The sequence below is a fragment of the Mastigoproctus giganteus genome, chromosome 6, assembly GCF_048544385.1.
Source record: "Mastigoproctus giganteus isolate SK-2022 chromosome 6, ASM4854438v1, whole genome shotgun sequence".
NCBI classification, from domain to species: Eukaryota; Metazoa; Arthropoda; class Arachnida; order Uropygi; family Thelyphonidae; genus Mastigoproctus; species Mastigoproctus giganteus.
In genome coordinates this window covers 32,426,933-32,447,700 of record NC_143580.1, presented here as the reverse complement: position 1 = coordinate 32,447,700, position 20,768 = coordinate 32,426,933, and the positions used below count along the sequence as shown (strand labels likewise).

The following is a 20,768-nucleotide window of genomic DNA, read 5'->3' as shown; positions in this document are numbered from 1 at the left end:
GGATTTTCAGGGAGAAAATCTTAGAAGAAACTTCTTTTTTTTTTTAGAAGAAGTGGTCTGTTGTGTAATTTATTTTAATTTTACAGTTAGTATAGAGTAGTAAAAAAAATTTTCCTGTACTCACTGATTAGATTTTTCCTTGTTATACTACACTACATCAGAATATGAGCAAATATTTTAATTTGCAGAATATAATTGAGAAATTACTGGAAGTTGTAAAAAAAATGATTTAATTACATTTTTAATAATGTTATCATTGTTCTTAGGATTTATCAATTCTCAAAAGTTGTTTTTCATTATGACTAGCATGGCTTTGATTAACAAGTTGCATATGATTGGGTTGATGTAGGGATTGTCACACACTTATTCTGACTATATCTTTATTTGTTCTTTATTCATATTGAATGAGGTCTTCATTCAGTATTTTTCCATTCTATATCAAGGTTGCTAGTATGTTCTTCTAGTGGCCCACTCAAGTATTCAAAAACTTCAGAGTCAAGGGGTTTGATTTATTTAAATTGCTGTATTTAACTTATTGGCAGGTTCATCGGGACCCTTCTTATATAGCCTTTGTTATCTTTTCAGAGACACAATAAGGGATGAGTTAGGAGCAGAAAAATTATTTACAGTCAATAACCATGCACACAGCTGAAGTCAAATGTCTTAGCATTTGACATTCCTTTATTTTTTAGCATTCATTTATTCTTTGAATAGTGTTGGTTTTGAGAATATGGGACTCAGTTGCTGGAAATAGGTTTTTCAGTAAAGCAAATCTTTGTTAAAATATGGAACAGACATAAACAATCCAAAAAATAAAATAGAAGTACGAGAACTTGAAAAATGTGTTTTTCATTTTAAAGATCAGTAAACTGAAATCAACACAATAAATTTGTATGTACAGTAAAATATCATATTTAAGAGAATATATGTTCTCTGAAGTTCTAATCAAAATTCATATGCTTTATCTGAATCTGATCGTGGAGAGACTTTCCATTCTCACTGAAGACAGAGGGCCAAGTATTTGGCCCTCTGTATATTTAAAAATCTGAGGCACCCTCAGGCGAGCTAATTGTATATTTAAAAATCTGAGGCACCCTCAGGACAACTGTTTCAAAACTTAACTTCTCATCAGCTGGCATCCTCAGTGGCAGCATAGTCTGCAGGATAACTTCACTATCTACTTATTTCAAGAGGCCCGGGTTCAGTTCCATCCAAGACTGCAGAAATTTCTAGCACTCTTCAGTTGAGGCTGTAGTTAGTTGACCTTAGGTGGAGGAAGTAGGTTTTCCCCCTTGTGAGTTATTCTGGGGTTTTTCAGCTTACATAACAGTGTAAAGACATTCTCACAGATGTAACGTGCATAGATCACTGCAGGAGTGCTATGTTGTGTCATGGTGGAGTGGAGGGGTACAGTTCCTCAATCCTGCAATCCCCAACTAATGTTGCCAGTGTTGGGCACTGCTGTGTTGATCAGATAGGTAGCCTTTTCCTTCTTGTTAGCAAGGGTTATATTTGGTTTGTTGTGCAGGATTGTCTTGTCCATTATAATGGTGCAGTTCCAGTACAACTTGTGGGTTGGGGATCTCTAGAGTGGCCTAGGGTTCGTACTTGATCTTTGATCAGCTGGTATCTATGATCCTGAGGAGTATGGTAGCATTGGGACTGCATAGGTGTTTATGGCTTTAATTGTGTTCCCTCCATTCAGCTTTGCTTTCAGCAGGGTTCTGAGTCTAATGGTATTTTTCGGTCAGGCAGGCCTTAATTTCCTCGTGCTGTAACTGCTGAGCTGCATCATCCCCAGGTATTTGTAGGTCTCTCCCGTCATGGCTTTGATCTCTTTACCAGTCTCCAGCTGGTAGTTTCAGCCGACTAATTTCCCCTGATGTAATCTGTGGGTCTTGCATATGTCTAGACCAGGGTTTCCCAAAGTGCGGTCCGCAGCCCAGTACCGGTCCACGAACAACTTATTTGAAATATACCTACATAAAACTATAAGAAAATTTCCTGAAGAAATAAAAATAATAAAATACCAAATACCCAGTTATACTAAAAATACTCATTAAATAAATATTTATTTGCCCAAAAACACAAAAAATATATCAATTTTATGTAAACTTTTGATAATAAACAAAGAAATGAATTACCCATCTTTTATTTATATTTACTGATGTTAACATACCAGTAATAATTGCATTATTACTGGTATGTTAAATGTCCTAATGGTGGTGTCATTATTTCCTGAACCTACTAGTATAATTATAGAAAATACATTAATTTATAGCTATAGGTGGGCTGCGAAAAAAAAAAAATCTGCAAACACCGGTCTGCGTTTGAAAAAGTTTGGGAAACCCTGGTCTAGATCAAATTCCATCTTGATATCATTGTTGAATTCTTTGGTGATCCAAGTAGTGAGCTGCTGGAGTTGCTTCTCTGTTACAGCGTAGAGCTTGATGTCATCCATTACATCAGGTGGGAGTAGATGTACAGGTTTTTCCTTCCTTCTTTGAGGTTATATTCATACTTGCTATTGTTGAGCATGGTGGATAGCAGGTTAAGTGCAAGACAACCACAGTGGGCTCAGGGTATCTCCCTGAAAGATTCCTCTCCTAATGGGGATTGGTCTGGTTGTGATGTTATTGACCTTGATGGTGGTACTTCATTTTTCCATAGTTGCTTCTAGGAAGTTTGTCACTGTCAGACTGACTGTATATCTTCAGCATCTCTGTTAGCCAGCTATGAGGCATGGAGTCGAAGGCCTTACGGTAGGTGTGTAGGCTGTGTACAGGTTATGATGGCTGTAGGTTTGCTCCATAAGTGGCGCATGAATGGTTAATTGCTCCTTGCATCATTTGCTCATCCACTTGCAACCCTTCTGCTGCTCGGTCATGATTTTCAGGCTCTCTCCAAGTGGTCTGATTATGTTCTTGGTCAGGACCTTGTACATTGTTGGGATTCAGGTCATCAGACTGTATTTTGCCGGGTTTCATGTATTTTAGTCCTTAGTCTTCAGGTATGTGATTCCTTGAGTAAGAAACTGGGATTGTTTCTGGGTGACATCATCCAAGAACTACTCTGCTAGGTGCTTGTGTGTGTGCAAGTGAACTTCTCATACCAGTAGTTGCAGGCGTTATCTATTCCTGAGGTTCACCAGTCATGGAACTTCCTAATCATCTGTTGTACTTCCTTATGAATCTCCCATTTTGTCATCTCTTGTATGTCCTTGGTTTTCTTTCCATTCTAGTTCTATCCAGGGGGCTCGGGTATTATGTCATTTCACTGCTCCATATATTGCCTCAGCACTCCCTGATTGTCTTCTGCTTGGGTACCTTCTTTCTCCTCATGTTCCATATTCCTATAGAAGTCTTTTTGGTTTTCATTGAAGATTGTTTGTTTTCCTCTGATAGCTTCCTTTATATCAGTAGTCTCTTTTTGAGCGCAGCAAGGTTCTGCTTCAGTGTCTTCAGTCAGATGAAAAATCAGAATAGAAGAATACTTAGGTATTCTCCTATTCTGATGTTTGGTCTTGTGTTTGCCATGGATGTTGTTTCTCTGGAGCATGGTGGTATTAAATCCCTTACTCCTGTTACTCGGTATTGGATTAATTGACCTATCCTGTCTCTTAATTCTTCTGTCTTCTGCTAAAGTCTTCTTTCCCAAATTGGCAGTTCCTTGTCTTTTTTTTTTTTTTTTTTTTTTTGTTTCTTCTACTGCTGGTCTCTTGTTTCTCTTCCATTAATCCCAGTGACTGCTATGGCAGCACACTGTGTGGATGGCCTCCTGTGTTGCACTGTTGTTGTTGAGGTAATGTAGTATTATTTGTGATTGAGGTGGTCTGACTTACTACAGGATTCTATTGGGTCTCTGCTTTGATATCTTGTGGGTCTTTTTGGGGTCCATTCCCTCAAATTCTGTTAGGCCTTCTACTTGTCTTCTATTCTGGATATCATGACGTCATCTCTTTCCACTTCAAGTTGCTATGGGTTGTATTTCTTCTTGCTCTTCCTCCTCTGGTTCCATGTTGTCCATATTCTTTGTTCTTTGTAGTTCCTGCTTGATTTTTTCCAAGATTGCAGGAGCTATCAGGTTCTTTGTGATGATGGTCTTTCTCTAGTCCTCTATTTTCTGTTCAGTGACCTGAACATCTGGGAATTGTTTTAGCGGCTTGGTACGTAGTCTCGGCCTATACATTGTCATATCAGTCTCTAGCTTGGTTATTTTGTAGTATGTTCACACGACAAATATATTCATTTCTATGCTCCTCTTCATGCGTTGCCATTTTCTTCCTTCTTGAGTGGTCACTAGGACAATTGTGCAGGAAGCACTTCCAGTTGGTTTGGCTGGTTGGTCTTGACCTTCCGTTGTGGTAGCCATATGGGAGACAATGCCACTTGCTCCATTGTCTTCCTCGTGAGACTTTCTGACTTTTCAAACCGACTCCTCTGCCTAAGGCCTGAACATGGAGTGTGGCACAGGACTTTATCCTGTGCCACACTCCATGATCATTACTTCTATTCAACATCATCATCCATCAATGAAGGTGGACCTGTTTAGCTTCGGCTTATGTCCAGTGGTGGTGTTAGTTTTTGGAAGCGACACTATCTGCCTCAGCCATCACTTCAACCTTGGGGTAGGTAGGTCTGCTGAAGCGACTTTTGCAATTTTATTATTATTATTACAGTTAGTCCCCAAGTTATGTAACTTCAGACTTACGTAAATTTTTTTGGTGAAATCATAAAGATATAAAATCGTATAATTTTTAAGAGCGAAGTTGTATGAAGGAACAATAAGTATAAGTTTTATTTTTGTTCCCCTACAAACTACATTGGATAATAACCTATGGTGTAACTAGAATCTAGGTAAATAACTAGAGTTAACATATGATTTTCTGCTTTAAAAATTCTGAAGAAATATTCGACGTGTTTGAGACAGGTGAACTACATCGAAGCACTTCAGAGAAACCCCACAGCATTCAAGCCACGTGGACTGTGTCCCATCAGCTATTTCTTCAAAGAATTGCACTCTAGCCCTTTATTGCTACATCCTTTCCTCTCTTTCTTTCTGGAATGTAGAGTCAGTTCAGTTTTGTTTGAGAGCAAAGTGGGAGATTTTGTTATCCAGGTATTCAAAGCTTATTACATAACGACAACATTTTCTGAGGCTGTAACTGCAACAAAGCAAGGGAAGATGGATCTGCACCAATTTTGGAAGACGTTTAACATCCTTGATGGAATGCACAGTATTTCAAGAGCCTGGAATGATGTGACAACTTATATGAGCGAAGTTCAGAAAAAACTTCTAAAACATTCCAAGCTTATCAATGAAGGCTTTATTTCAATAAAGATGAGCTGATGTCTTCTGTTACCAAAGAAATTGTAAACTTAGCCCAGGAGTTGCAGCTGGTCCTGGAGGACAAAGATGTAGCCAAGCTTGTGGATGAACGAAGGTGAAGATTTAACAACAGAAGACTTAGCCCAGTCGAATTTGCAAAGAGTTGAGGAGCAAGGGACAGTGTTATATGTTGAGGAATCAGAGCAACCCAAGAAGCAGTTCAAATTAAAGGAAATGGCAGAAGTGTTTCATAAAATTCAGGAAGGTCTATGTTTGATGGAATGGATAAAAACACCGAAGGTGTCTTGAAAATAGAAAAGTTCGCAAGATTGCTTATTAACAATTTTTAATTGTTATGGTATGTAACTATTTTTCTTCTTCATCCTTAGGATATTATGTGGTTTTTGTAATTTTGGCATGTCAGAGATATAGTAGCAATATTTTATTAGTCATTCCCAAGTTACATAAAAATCGACTTACATAAGAAGTCCTGCGTTGATGGAGACATGTTTGCTTCTGCGAAGACGGGACTTGAACCTGGGTCCATCAGGCTGGCAGTCCAGTGTCATAACCACTGGGCCACTGCACTTTTATTGTTATCTTCATCATCATCACGAGTTGGATTAATGAACGTGTGTGAAACTGTGCATAATGTACTTTTGTCTGAGCAAACGGCCAAATGGTATATGAAAGAAATCTTCCATTTATAAACATAACTTTAATCCCTGGACCGTGGCTGTTTGTCCTGTGCAGTACAATAATATAAGATTGCAGGGGTATTTCAGTGCACTAGTTGAAATCAGATCAGTTCTTGTGCTTTACCTGCATCTGGTTTATTGTGTTGAGACTTTCTGCCCTCACTGAAGACTGAGTATTTGACCTTGTGGCTCAGGTTTATGTTAAACTTAGATAAATACTGTTATCCATGTTATCACTGCCTAGCTGTTCACTTAAAAACAAAATCATTATTCACAATTTGGCATATTTTCCAAAGTTGCGAGATGGCATTTTCAGCTTTCAAATTTCTCTTTCTCATGGCTGATAGTGCACCTTCCTTCCATGTTTTTCTAGGGCATCCTCGCCTTCTCTTCCCTTGTGGCATCCACTCATATATAATTTCTATGGTGTCCACTCATATATAATTTTAGATATCTCACTTCATTCATGTGCAGCAGATGTCCAAACCATCTCAACCTCCTATTTTCTATTCATTCTATAATATCTTCATCTGCTTGCATATGTCTTCTTATTTCCTCATTTGTTATTCTCTCTAGCCTAAAAACCCTAGCACTCCGACATAGGTAGTCCATCTCTAGGGCTCTAAGCTTCTTTTTGTCACACTCTTTCAGTGTCCACACCTCACATCTGTAGCAAAGTACAGATTCCACTAAAGACTGTTCAATATGTTTTTAAGTTCTGTGGGAAATATTGTTGTCCCACCATATAGAGTTTAGGGCATGATGAATTCTTGTGTAAACTTCCTCTTTCCCCAATCCTTCCTAGTTAAGCTACATCCAGGATATTTGAAAAAGTCAAACAGGTTTCAGGTGATGCTATACATGCTAAAAAATATTAGTTTGTTAGGTAGAACTATGGATAACAGTATTTGTCTCTAAGTTGAACTTAAGCACCGGCCACAGAGTTGAATATTCTGCCCTCTCAATCTTCAGTGAGAGAAAAGGGTCTCTCTGTGATTGAAATCAAATACAGTTAAAGTGTATAAATTTTATTTGATTTCAACTGCTGCATTGGAATATCCCTGCAGTCCTATAGCACTGAGCCAGAAGCCCACTATGAAAAACATTATTTTCCTGTATTTAGTGAAAACAATTTTAGCCTTTGAGAGCTTGTACCTTGATTGTGTGATTGTAATAAAAATAAGTCAGCACATTTTTTTTATGTTTTAAATCACATACCTATGGAACCATAATTTTGACGTAGTAGTAGTGGCATGTGATGCAAGAAAGCAAGTGTATGAGCTTATGCAGCATCAGCCAAAAAAAAAAAAAAAATCACACCATTCCCTCCAAATGCCTGTCCAGTTCCTCCTTAAATTTATTTAACCTATCAACTTCCACAACGACAGATGTTTGTTCCAGCAATTAACCACCCGCTGGCTAAAGGCAAATTTCCGCACATCTATTCTACATCTGTCCTTTCTTAATTTGAATTTATGCCCCCTTAGGTTCGTAATCTGAACAAGTGGAAGGATCCCATTAGAATTCAGCGTGCTCAACCCATTCAAGGCCTTATACACCTCAATCAGATCACCGTGCAGGTGCCTAGTCTCCAGCCACTGCAATGTGCAGAACTTAAGCCTCTCTTGGTAAGAGGATCCCTTCATTCCCCTCACCAATCTTGTTGCCCTTCTCTGTACACACTCAAGCAAATATACATCCTTCCTAAAATGAGGCCTCCAGACCTGTACGCAGTACTCAAGGCATGGCCTGACCATTGCCTTTTACAGAGGGACAATCACCTCCTTTTCCCTGCTAGCAAAATTCCTATGTATTACTGACAAAACCCCATGACCTGCCCTGGCAGCCTGTCTGAATTGCTCAGAAAACTTCATATCTGCCTGCACAATTACTCCCAGGTCTTTTTCATTTTCTACCACCTTAAGTGTAGTACCACACAGTTGGTACATTTCTCTGGGGTTACTTCTACCCATATGCAGTACTTTGCATTTGTCAAGGTTAAACGTCAGTTGCCACTTCTTAGCCCATCTGCCCAAATTATCTAGATCCTGTTATGTCATTTATTAAACCCACGCTGAACCACACCACTTGTGGCATTGCATTCTATTTGATTCTTGCATAAGATGATTGTTCATTGTGCTTGATAGTAAAATTTTGTCATTAGTGATTCTTTATTGCATTTTTTAAATCTCTTGTTAGTTATGACCATAAAGCTTTAGAAGCTGATAATCATGGAAAAAAATATATTAAAATATCCCAGTAATAGAGATAACACAAAAATTTAACCTTACACCATTTGTATGCTTTACAATGAAAAAACAAAAAGTCTTTTCTAAAGTGCAGAACTGAAAAGGAATTCATGGAGTGGTATGAAGGAATGTTTCTACAAAGCTACTAACCAATCAAACAGCAATCAGAAATAAAAACATTATCTTATTTCACGTCATTAATTTTATAAATTAGCTTAATTATTCAATTATATTTATTTGTGTACGGAACAGTCTTTATAAATACCTAATTAACAAAATCGTTTCATTATAATTATATGCAGTAAGTCATAAGAAGTTTCTTGATATAATTTTGTATAAACTCTATTTATTCAGTGAACAACTCAAATTTAATAAGTAAAAGTTATTCTCTTAGAAAACTGTCAGATTTAAGGCAGATAATTGAGACAAGCAGTAATCATAGCAATTTTGAGCCCCACATTTTGGGGCCATGAATGGCCCTAGAATTTGGAAGCCACAAAATTACTATATATGACACAGCATTGGGATATTTGCCTAATAATAAATAGTGAGTTTTTCTGAAAAATTGTTTTGTAGCAAAATGATTTCATTTATTTGACAGCATACTTGCATTCATCCCTCCCCCCCCCCCAAAAAAAAAAAATCAACCACTTTGATGAAGGGCTACATGCAGGAGTGCATTTATATATATATGTGTATATATATTTTTTTTTTTTTTTTTTTTTTTTGGCCCCAGACAATATATCCATATATGAGCCCTTATAGAGGAACAGTGGGGATTTTTTTTTTTTTTTTTTTTACAATGATGCTCAGTGTTGGCAAATATGAGTGTTATTTTAAAAATGGTGTACTCTTGCCTAAAGAAACTGCTTATGCATGCTTAATTTCAAAAGATAATGTAATCAGTGCAACAGGATCTGGGCCAGGAATTGTCACAGGTCCTTATAAATTATGGTACCTTGTATAGTAGAATATTTCGTTGTCCTTTTTACTGATTTCTGTTTGTATCTGACTGCTCTTTATTTTTACAGTCAGTGTTTTTTCTCTTAATGGAAATTTGAAGTTTTTTCATTAATTTTTTTTTTTTTCAAAAAAATAATTTATTTTAAAGTGAAACCAAATCTAAATTTATGTTGGTTGATACATCCGTACCTTCAGTGATTGTTGCAATTTATTTAAATGAAGGAAAATACAGTGTGATCATTTTAAATGAGACCCCGTAAAAATGCAAATAATTTTGAGCAAAAGAGTGTAACATATGAAACTCTCCTTATATCTTTTTAAGAGTGATTCATACATGAAATTTACAAGTAATATTCTTTATTATATGCTTGTGCTGCCATCTATCAGCAACCTGGGAAACTAATGAATATGCAATTCAGCATAGAGGAGCATGCGTTGTTCATGGCAGAACTCAAAACAGAATTGTTTTGAGAACAGAAACTAATCAGTGAGGGATTTTTGTTATAAAGCACTATTGAAATCTACAATATGGAAGTGTATGAAAATGTTTAGGGAGACTGGGAATGTGATTGTAATAATTTCACGTAGATTGTTGCCTGAGGAATATAAAGGAAGGTTTGTACAAAAAAGGGAATATCGTACAGCAGTTGTCCCAGGGCAGTGAAGAAATTAAAACTCTTTCCATACAAATTGCATGTCATGCATCAACTTTTACCACCAGAATGGACAGATGAGTAGACTGGGCTTGCTGCTTCCTCAATGAGGCCTGGTTTTATGTGACTGAGTATGTAAATTCTCAGATTACTTGTCTGTGGTGTACAGAAAATCCACCCCCGTGAAGCATATGAAACTCCTATACCTTTTGAAGATTGCAGAGTAGTGTGCAATAACTTGTCATGGGATTGTTGCAGCCATCTTTTCTGCAGCAACCATAACCTCTCAGCATTACACTGACACGTAGGCCATGAATTTCTTAGACACCTAACCTCACCGAGGAGGAGATTGTTAAAAGTGTCGTTTCAGCAAGATAGTGCAACAAGTCATGCTTCACATGTGTGTCTATGTCTAAGCTGTCCCTCTTGTTTGGAGATTGCATAATTTCAATAGGAATATGGCCAATGGCTGATTTTAGGTTCTTTCTGCTGTTCTAGCAAATGGACATACCCACTATCACTTCTGGTGAAAAAATCCAGGTCCTCTTGTTCCATTCAGTTATATCTGCTTGTTGGTGAGCATGTAATTTTATTTATAACATGCTCACCAACATGCCTTTTACATCCTATTTTAATTGGTACTGACAACATCTATGTGTCATCTGAGCTCTATAATTAACCATTCCTTCCCAGAAGTGAGGTGACTCATTACTTGGAGAATAATGTATAGGGCCTACATTATGAACCAAGTCAGGCTAGCTTACCAGTGGTCAGAGCCAGCCACAAACTTTGTGGGGGCCCTGTGCAAGGTGAGACAAACAGTCTAGGAAGTTCGGACTAAGAGGGGGGTTAACCAATGTTTCAAAATTTCATACAGGAAGTAGGAAGAATATAAGAAAATAATGTGATATTATGATAATATACTGATAAATAATAAACAATTGACTAGAAATATCATATGCATATTCATGTTACAAAAATAAGGAAAGAAAAACAATCAGTAATGATCCATTCAAACAATTATCCAAAAATATCAATAAATTAGTTTTTCTACACCCAAGATAAACAGTACCTTATATTTCATTCATATGTGTGTTTAGTGTCTTTTCTAACAGTTAAAAAAAAGTAAGGAAGAGTGTGATAAAAGTCCATTACGTGTCATTATTTCACTCTTACACACTGATTACCATGGTTACGAGTCATTTTTAACCAATAATCTTCAACTTTGGGAAAACAGTGTCAAGTGGTAGAATTCAAATTATACTGTTTTCATTAGGTTATGCCATTACAAATGTCAAATATTTCTTTCAAACTGTTTTAATTACGGGCGTTGAAAAAATATTATATGCAACTTGAGTAAAGTGTTTTATTAACTCATACGAATTCGTGAAATAATACACCACTTTTTACTCTTGTTGCATAAACAGGGTTATCAAAAATTATTGAAGTGTGCCGCTTCATAGAAATATGACATGTGCTGCTAATTGATATAAATCCATTATTAATTCAGAATTATGGCCATAAAAATGACTGATAATCGTTACAGAAATGAATAAAAGAACCCTTCTAAATATATGCAGTAACCAAAATTGTAAACGATGTAACGTACGGCCAAAGTTGAATAATAAAATTAAATTTTGACATATATGCTGTCATTTTCGGAAAGTAGTTTGGATCATCATCATTCTTGGTGATTCCCTTCTACTTTTGGATCTCTCTCACAGGGTAACTCAGGAATTTTTTATTTATTTATTTTTTTTTTTGGCTGGTGCAGCATAAGCCTCAGGCTTCCTTGCACCATGTAGCTAATAATAACTTGGGAAAACAGAATATAGTTTTAATAACATTGTGGATAATTTGTTGTCACGTGACTATTATTCATTTATGATCACCCTGTATTTATTTATCATATACAGTTTCCTGGCCCTTTTTGCCACAAAATCACTCACTATATCATCGTAATTTATTTTACCTGCCCATTCATGCTCAATTGATAATGAAGTAAACCTTTCTTGAAACTAATGGAAGCATGCAGATCACCCCCCCCCAAAAAAAAGGCAAAGGTGCAACAAGTGCTGGCAAGGTGATGCTGTCATTTTTTTGGGATCAGCATGGTGTAATGCTAACAGATTACCCTCAAAAGGGCCATACTGTGACAGTTATTATTCCAACCTTCCTCATAAAGCTATGTCCTACTATAAAAGCAGAAAGATAGGAAACTGTCAAAAGGTCTGCACCTCCTCCATGATAATGCCCCTGTGCATTCCTTGCCTGCTGCAGTGAGGTGTGCCGAAGAATGTGGGTTTGAAATATTGCTGCATCCTGCTTATTGCCCCAACCTTGCACCCTCAGATTTCTTCCTCTTTTCTGCCCTGAAGCCTCATGCTTTTCATTATTTCAGCTAGGCTAAATAATTCCAGAGCCTCAGTAAAGCTCCAGAGAACCTCCGATATTTTTCTTAGTACCCTCCTGGTCCTTTCTGATTCTGAAATTGGGTATTACAATTAAATTTTTCTGAGAGGAAAATGCATTTTAATACCAGCAGGGTGCTTCCAGTTTAGTTTTAACCCAGTAAGATAGTTTTAACTTAGCAACAGGAGCATTTAAGGTACAGATAACATTTTCCTTAATGAAACTGTTTTGTTGTTTAAAGAATAACAATGTAATAATTATAAAATGCTCTCCTACATTCAAAATTAAAAATTTACAGAAAATTGCTATACTCTGTAAAGAATATACAGTGGATTCCGGTTATTCGGGCCACCGGTTAATCGGGGCAGCCGTTTATTTGGGGCAAATCTTAAAAAACAAAAACGAATCGAGAAAATAGCCAGGGTTTACTTCGCTTAATTGGGACAAAATGCCGTTTAATCGGGGCAGGAGACCTCAGCACTGGAGATTACCCTACGATTGTCTCCGACCGTACCACGTAGTTCGGTGGGATTTCTGGAGGTCACAACCATAAAACAATAAAAACAATTAGCAGTCACCTGTTTATTGGGCTTTTGTGTTAGTGCAATCTATCATAAACGGACAGTAAACTCGATCTTATTGAATTTGCGGTAATACCGACAGCTGGAATTCTGTGGGTTATTATGGCAAAATGTGTTTACACTTCCATGGAATCTTCAATCATATAAAAAAAATAATTTTCAGAATCTTCTCTTCATTCCTATTTTGAAAGCTTCGTAATTTGTTACTCCGTTCTCACTTGCGCGTGTTGTGTTACTTGCAATTTGTGTGTGCCGTGTTCTTTGTTATTGATTGCTTAACTTGTTACTGTTTTAAATTTTAACCCCCATCCACAAATGTCAGTGAACAGAAATGTCAACTAGTTTAGTTAGTATGTACATATTACAGTACGTATTAATTATTCCGATTATCACGTATATTCTTCCGATTTTCACGTATCATTAATTTTTTAATTGGTAAGGTAATAAAGAGTAAATCTGTGCTTAATATATCTTTACTTTTATAGCCTGTGGATAGTATTCCTCATATTTTCGCTAATTAGAATCGCTGTTTAATAGAATTAAAATTCAATTCACAAACGTGATCACAATGACCGGCGCTTACTACACATCGTATAGTGAACGGTACTTTACTGTGGTGAGTTCGTCGTAATGTGATTTGATTGTACAGTGAACTAATTGTAAAGGGGGGGGGGGTAAATTGTATTTTTAACTATTTACGTGAAACTTCGGATAATTGGGGCAGCCGCTTAATCGGGCCAAAATGCACTAGCCCGATGTGTCCCAAATAACCGGAATCGACTGTATATTTTTTAAATTCATTTAATTTTATTAATGATGTTTGATTGTACACTTTGTTGAGAATTCCCGAACCACAGCTGTAATGAGTGATCATAAAATGAACAAGATGAAATTAATTGCTGGCTAAATTCAGGAATGCTATCCACATCTCTTGAAAAATTTTTCTCTAACTTCTCATGTGTATCAGATGTCAAGCCATATTTGGAATCATTGAGATTTGCCAACCAACACCAATCAATTCCATAAGCAAGTGATGAGTGCTCAGAATATGAAATAACGTCAGAGAAGCTGTAATCTAGAAAAGAAAAAAAATATATATCTATGAACTTTCAATATTTCACATTTGGGAGCCCATAAATCTGATTTATGTTAAGAACTGAAAATTGTAAAGCTTGTTATTTTGAATAATTCTGGACTTAGTATAATCATATGAAATATTAAAGATATTTTTCAAATCCTTGACCATATGGAAACAGTGTAAAACTGCAGGCAGTATAACTTTTTAAATAGCTATTACAGGTTACTATTACAATAGCTGTACAGTTAATAAATATAACATTAGAACAAATAATAATATAATCAGCCCTATCAAGCACGCTGGCTTTATGTGATCACAGTGTCTCCCAGCTGTTGGCACTCATTTGATGTCATCTGGCTGACATCCAATTGTTTGAAGCATTGCAGGATTTTTTGATTTTTGTTTCTTTTAAGTTTTGATTGCCAACAAAGATACAATACCCAAAATGTAGTATTAAAAAAAAAAAGGATGTTTAAAGTGCACCAGAGGGATTTGATATGAATTTTACACAAATTTTTGTTTATAATAAATTGAAAATAAATGCAGGAATTATTTCTTGCAAATTTTTAAGGTTATAAAAGGTTCCCCTCCCCCCCAAAGCACTTGTGTGGATTAAAAATAAATTTACTTAGCTGACAGAGTTATCCCTGCAGATTGCTGTACATCCATCATTCCTGCTTTAAATTTAAATACCTATCAGAATTACGTCAGTATGAATTTTGAATATATTCCCAAAATTTTCTTCAATTTTGATTTGCATCACTGATTATTTTTAACTGGAAAAAAAATCTATGTTAGTGTACAAAACTGCCCTGTATAATTTTCCCAAAGAGATCTAGTTTCAGCTTTAATTTATTTTATTCCAGGACTGTGCATTGGAAGTTGAGAAATAAATGTCTGGATAATAAGGATATTATTACTAAAGGCATTTTTTATTCTTATTACCCAATAGTGTCTGAATAAAGAACAATATTTTAAAGTGCACAACTTAAACTAATTCTTGTCCCCTTTCACAAAAAATACTGTGTTGCAAGCAATTCAACAGCATGCTTACTCATGTGACTTTTTTCTTTACCTAGTGCAGAGTTTGAGGGGGAAAAAAAAAAAAAAAAAAGCAGCTAAGTTTTATAAATGAGGTTTAACATGGAGTACATGTAACCATGGGAAATACAGCAATATTTCTAGCACATAAATTGGCACTACTTGCATGCATGATAAGGAGAATTTTCTGATTCATTAAATGGGGGTAAAACAAAAGTTGCATGAATAAAGATCAGGCTATATAGGTAGTAGCCTGAGTTTGAGAAGCCCAGGTCTCCAGAAATATAACTTGTAAAGGCATACAATGACAACAGTAAGGTTGGGTGAGAAACCTTTAGAAAAACAGTACATTTAGTATTAGTATGGGCAAAATGATATACAGAAGTAAAGCTTATGTAATACCATTTTTTAAAAATAATTGCTAAATGTAAGGCACATATCCCTTATCAGGTTTTGCAAAGGTTAAAACTAAATGCTGAGGGTATTTTTTTTTCTCTTGCTCAGACAATATGCACAAGGAGTTAAGATTTCAATTTAAAAAAAGAACTGCAGACTAAATTATAAACGTCTGCCCACAGCCAAAGGATAAATTAGCTACTGGAACAAACTACCATGTAATATTTTGGAACTAAAAACCTTATGTATATTTAAAAAATTTAAAAAGAGATTAGATAAACACTTTTTATTTAATTTTTCAAAGCCTTAAATACTTTAATAAGATCAAACAGACCACTGACTTACTGGCATTAAAATTTACTCTTAATTTACAAAATTTAAATCTCTCCCTTTAAGAATAACCATTTGCACTCTTAACTAACCCCACTGTTCTCCTCTATCCCTTTCCAGCAGGTCCACACTAAACCATTTCTAAATTAAACTATGTTGTATACAAAATACTCATGATGTGGCCTAATAGCAATAATTCTACAAGAAAACTGAGGAGCATGTCCCAGTAAAGGACATAGAATGCTGTACTGTTCTGTTTCCTCAAAAGTAATCCCTGCACATATAACATGCCCTTCAAAGAACCTTCCTCCAAATGCTTACATTTGGAGGAAGCTATAAGTAATATTTTGTAAATTATATATATCCATTTATTGTTCCTCTATGATATTTATTTTAGCTAATACATCATCTATGTAAAAGACTGTCTATTTCTTAAAATTACTGCCTTAAAATTAATTTGTACACCTTACACCAGAAAGCTGCTGTCAGGAAATACAGTGAGGAACTGATCTCCACCCACCAACTAAGAATTATTTTACATAAAAGCAAAGTTGTATTTAATGCAGTTATTTGTCCTTTCCCCAAAAACTAAAAAAAAGTAATGGAAGATAATACATTCATAATTGACATTTCAGCTCACCCTCACATCAGGAATGTAATGAGTATTCTTTATCACATAAAATCAAAAATAAATATTTTGATTGAAAACCTTACACAGTGATTTCTATACTTAAAATAGGTTAAAAAAAATAGTTAATGAAATGAAATAATAAAAAGCATTCATTGTTTTATAATCTTGAAGTTGTAAGTTCACATAGTGCATGTTAGCTTACGTTGAATGAGGGACCAGAAGTCCCTCATCGGAAAAAAGTTTGTTGCATCAACTAGCAATTTTTGGTAGTTAAAGGTAATTTGTTTTTAATACACCAAAAGTATACAGTGTTTGAATTATTTTTAGACTATTTGTTGTTGTAGAGCTGAAAATTTTGAATTTGATTTTAAAACTGGACTAAGTATTATCATATAGATTTTAAAATTTCTAAATTTAAATTTTGCTTTATAAACTGTTTTTTTTTTAATTCTCCTAATGGAAAAATTGTTCCTTGTACTCCATTTAGTCTAAAATTGTCACTGGTGTACTTCTGAAAGGAACATAGGCCAAACTGATTTTAACTGAATTAAACAACATAATAATAATAGTTGGTGTGTGGTATTGTTCAATGCCACTAAACAGATATAACATGTTTAGTGGCATTGAACAATAGGTACTGCTGTTTGCTTCCTCATGCTACAACTATCAGGCTTGTTTGTTTACAATTGTTTTGTAACAACTTTCCCATTGAGAAAAAAAGCTACTGAGAAGACAAATAGCCTAAACCTGAAAATAAGTAGTAGTAGCATGTGATGCAAGAAAGCAAGTGTATGAGCTTATGCAGCATCAGCCAAAAAAAAAAAAAAAAAAAAACACACACCATTCCCTCGTCCAGTTCCTCCTTAAATTTATTTAACCTATCAACTTCCACAACGACAGATGGAAGTTTGTTCCAGCAATTAACCACCCGCTGGCTAAAGGCAAATTTCTGCACATCTATTCTACATCTGTCCTTTCTTAATTTGAATTTATGCCCCCTTAGGTTCGTAATCTGAACAAGTGGAAGGATCCCATCAGAATTCAGCGTGCTCAACCCATTCAAGGCCTTATACACCTCAATCAGATCACCGCGCAGGTGTCTAGTCTCCAGCCACTGCAATTTGCAGAACTTAAGCCTCTCTCATTCCCCTCACCAATCTTGTTGCCCTTCTCTGTACACGCTCAAGTAAATCTACATCCTTCCTAAAATGAGGCCTCCAGACCTGTACGCAGTACTCAAGGCATGGCCTGACCATTGCCTTATACAGAGGGATAATCACCTTTTCACTGCTAGCAAAATTCCTATATATCATTGACAAAACCCCATGACCTGCCCTGGTAGCCTGTCTGCATTGCTCAGAAAACTTCATATCTGACTGCACAATTACTCCCAGGTCTTTTTCATTTTCTACCACCTTAAGCGTAGTACCACACAGTTGGTACGTTTCTCTGGGGTTACTTCTACCCATATGTAGTACTTTGCATTTGTCAAGGTTAAACTTCAGTTGCCAGCGTGCCCAACCCATTCAAGGCCTTATACACCTCAATCAGATCACTGCGCAGGTGCCTAGTTTCCAGCCATTGCAATTTGGAGAACTTAAGCCTCTCTTGGTAAGAGGATCCATTCATTCCCCTCACCAATCTTGTTGCCCTTCTCTGTACACACTCAAGCAAATCTACATCCTTCCTAAATATACAATCATATTTCATATTTTTAAACTGGATGACTTGAAAAGGCTGCAAGAATGGTCAGAAAAGTGGCAGCTATGTTTTAATGCAGCAAAATGCAAGGTCTTACACTTGAGAAATAGTAATCACAATATAAATTATACACTTGGTGGGGTTGAATTAAAAACAATAAAGGAAGAAAGGGATTTTGGAGTTATAATACAGGCAAATATGAAGTTTTCTGAGCAGTATAAACAGGCAGGCAGCCAGGAAAGCCCATGGTGTCCTATTGATGATTTATCAAACATCCTGTAGTGATGTGAAGGTCATAATCCCACTTATAAGGCAATTTTAGTATAACATTTGGAATACTGTGTTCAAGTATGGGGACTTCATCTGAAAAAAAAAAAAAAAAAAAAAAAAAAAATAAGATTCTTGAAAGGGTCCAAAGATTGGCAACTCAAATGGTGAGATCAGCAAAAGGGTGACCATATGAGGAAAGACTGTATATGTGGGCTACAGAGCTTGGCAACCAGGAGGCAGCTTAGAGGTGACCTGATTGAGGTTTATAAGGCTCCGAGTGGTTAGTAAAATGAACAAAGGCAGAATTTTCACTTTTATAGAGAATTCCAGAACTCGAGGATAAATTTAAATTACAGGGGAAGAGACTAGATTGTGGGAAGTAGTTGAGAGCCAACAGTTTGAATAGATTCAAAAGTCAACTAGATAGTTACCTATGTGAAGAGGGAAGCAAATTTGTATTTTCTTATCTACTTGGTTTTTTTTTTTTTTTTTTTTTCTAACCAGTGCAGCAAAAGCCTCTTCTTTACACTATATGGCTATTACTATTATCAGCAAGTGTGGTTTAGAGGGCTCAACAAAAAAAAAATTTATATGTTATATCAGTGAAAATTACTTATTCTGGAATGAACAAGAAATGAACTTCTAGAATGAAACAAATAATTCCTAGTTAGCACCCAACACTGATGTTCAGATCACCACCGTGCTTCCCCTTCCAATCTAAACTGGGGGATCGAATTATTTTATTCAGATCCATTTTACAAGCAACAAACCCATTCAATTGATGTATCCCAAAAAAATTTGGGAGGAGAAAGCATTTCTATTTTTTTCCTGATACCTGTCTTATTCAGTGTGACAAAAGACAATAAAAAATATGAGCTTAGCTCATGCTTAAATAGACTGTACGAGGTGTGTTCCCAGGCTGGTGTAATAAAAAGAACAGAAAGTGAAGGAGCTCAAAAATGGTTTTATTTTTATTCAAAATAATCACCACCTGATTTAATGCACTTAATTACACCATTCTAAAAGTTTCTGAAAAGAGGCAACAAAGGCATTAAAAGAGATGATATTCAAATGATGATCCCTTGCTACCGCTTCCTGAAATTCTGCAACTCTATCCTCATTTTGAGAGGTTTATGGATGCCCACTTTTCATTGAAAAACATCCTCACATCTGTCTTGAATTGCTTATACCATTCAAACACATTGGTATGACAATGTTTCATACATTTCTGTTGCCTAATTTTTTCCAGTTTAAAACAAAATTTTATATTTGTTCTTTGTTCCATTGCAAAATCATGATGAACGTTAGTGCTACTAACAAAATTTATCGTTACTTGCAACCTGTCAGCCTAATGGACAATCTCTGTACCACCATCTGTTGAAGGAAGTTTGAACTACAACGTACCACTTTCTGTTATTTTCAAACATGACTGCAATAGCACCAATCTGGTAACTTTATTGCCACATCTCATGTGTCTGTGAGAATAAATATAAAAAATATTTCTTCACTGTTGCTATAATTACAAAATATGTGTATGTCAACAGGTGGGCAACTTTATTCATAAACAGAACTCATTAATTTTGAATAATGTAAGCTAATATTCAAGTATTCAACAAACCTTTGGAAACATCCAAAATCTTAAAGCCATTATGCATACAAGCTGCAGCTATGTAGTTTTCCAAATATGGATGCCATTTAAGTCTCCAGACACCACCTCCTACAGAAATATCTGCTAGTGGTTGGCACATTTGCCTTGTATCCCACAAAATAACACTCTCATCATAGCTATAAAAGATGGAAATAAAATGATTAAAATTGTTTCAACTTTAGGATTTTACAATTAAGCTGATTATTCAATCTACTTCATTATGGATAGCAATGTACAAATGTATCATGAATCTTATCTACAACATTAATTTTCACAAATGTATCATGAAAATTAATTTTGTAGATCAAGGTTCAGAATGAGGTGGTTAACCTTTTAGTGTGTTCAATTTTGCAGTGTAAATGCTAGTGATGGCTCATCCTTAAATTGCTGATGAATACTTTCATCAAAGTTTAAATTTTCAACCATTACAACCTTCAAAGTATATCTATATTTTTTATCAGTTTTTTTTTTTTTTTCCTGTTCACATTCAAATGATTGAAACATAATATAATGATATGGTTTTAAAAAGGTATCCTAAAATAAAATGATAATTTAAAAGTAGTAATATAAAGAAGATCCAGCCCTATAATCACTAATACAGTAGTTTATGAATGCAATTCCACATTGTGTAAAAAGACCTAGGTTTGAATTTGCTGAGGAAGAATTTTTATTCCATACTAGAGTCTCAAGCAAGTGTAATGGCTTTTACTCCTGGAAACTTGAGATTTTCATATAGCAGAACAGGAATATGGACCACATAATATGCAATTTATAGATATTTTATACCAG

General features: G+C 35.6%; 1 protein-coding gene across 1 annotated transcript in view; it reads right to left on the bottom strand.

Annotated features, from left to right (window-relative positions):
* Positions 1–13,681: 13,681 nt before the first annotated feature.
* Positions 13,682–20,768, bottom strand: part of LOC150084136 (diphthine methyltransferase) — a 61,054-nt gene continuing 53,967 nt past the window's right edge. Inside the window, exons 7-8 of the mRNA XM_090376129.1 lie at positions 19,950–20,116; positions 13,682–13,959 (exon numbers count right to left, since the gene is read on the bottom strand). Coding sequence (XP_090232255.1) covers positions 13,682–13,959; positions 19,950–20,116 — 445 coding nt within the window. The remainder of the gene's footprint in view (positions 13,960–19,949; positions 20,117–20,768) is intronic.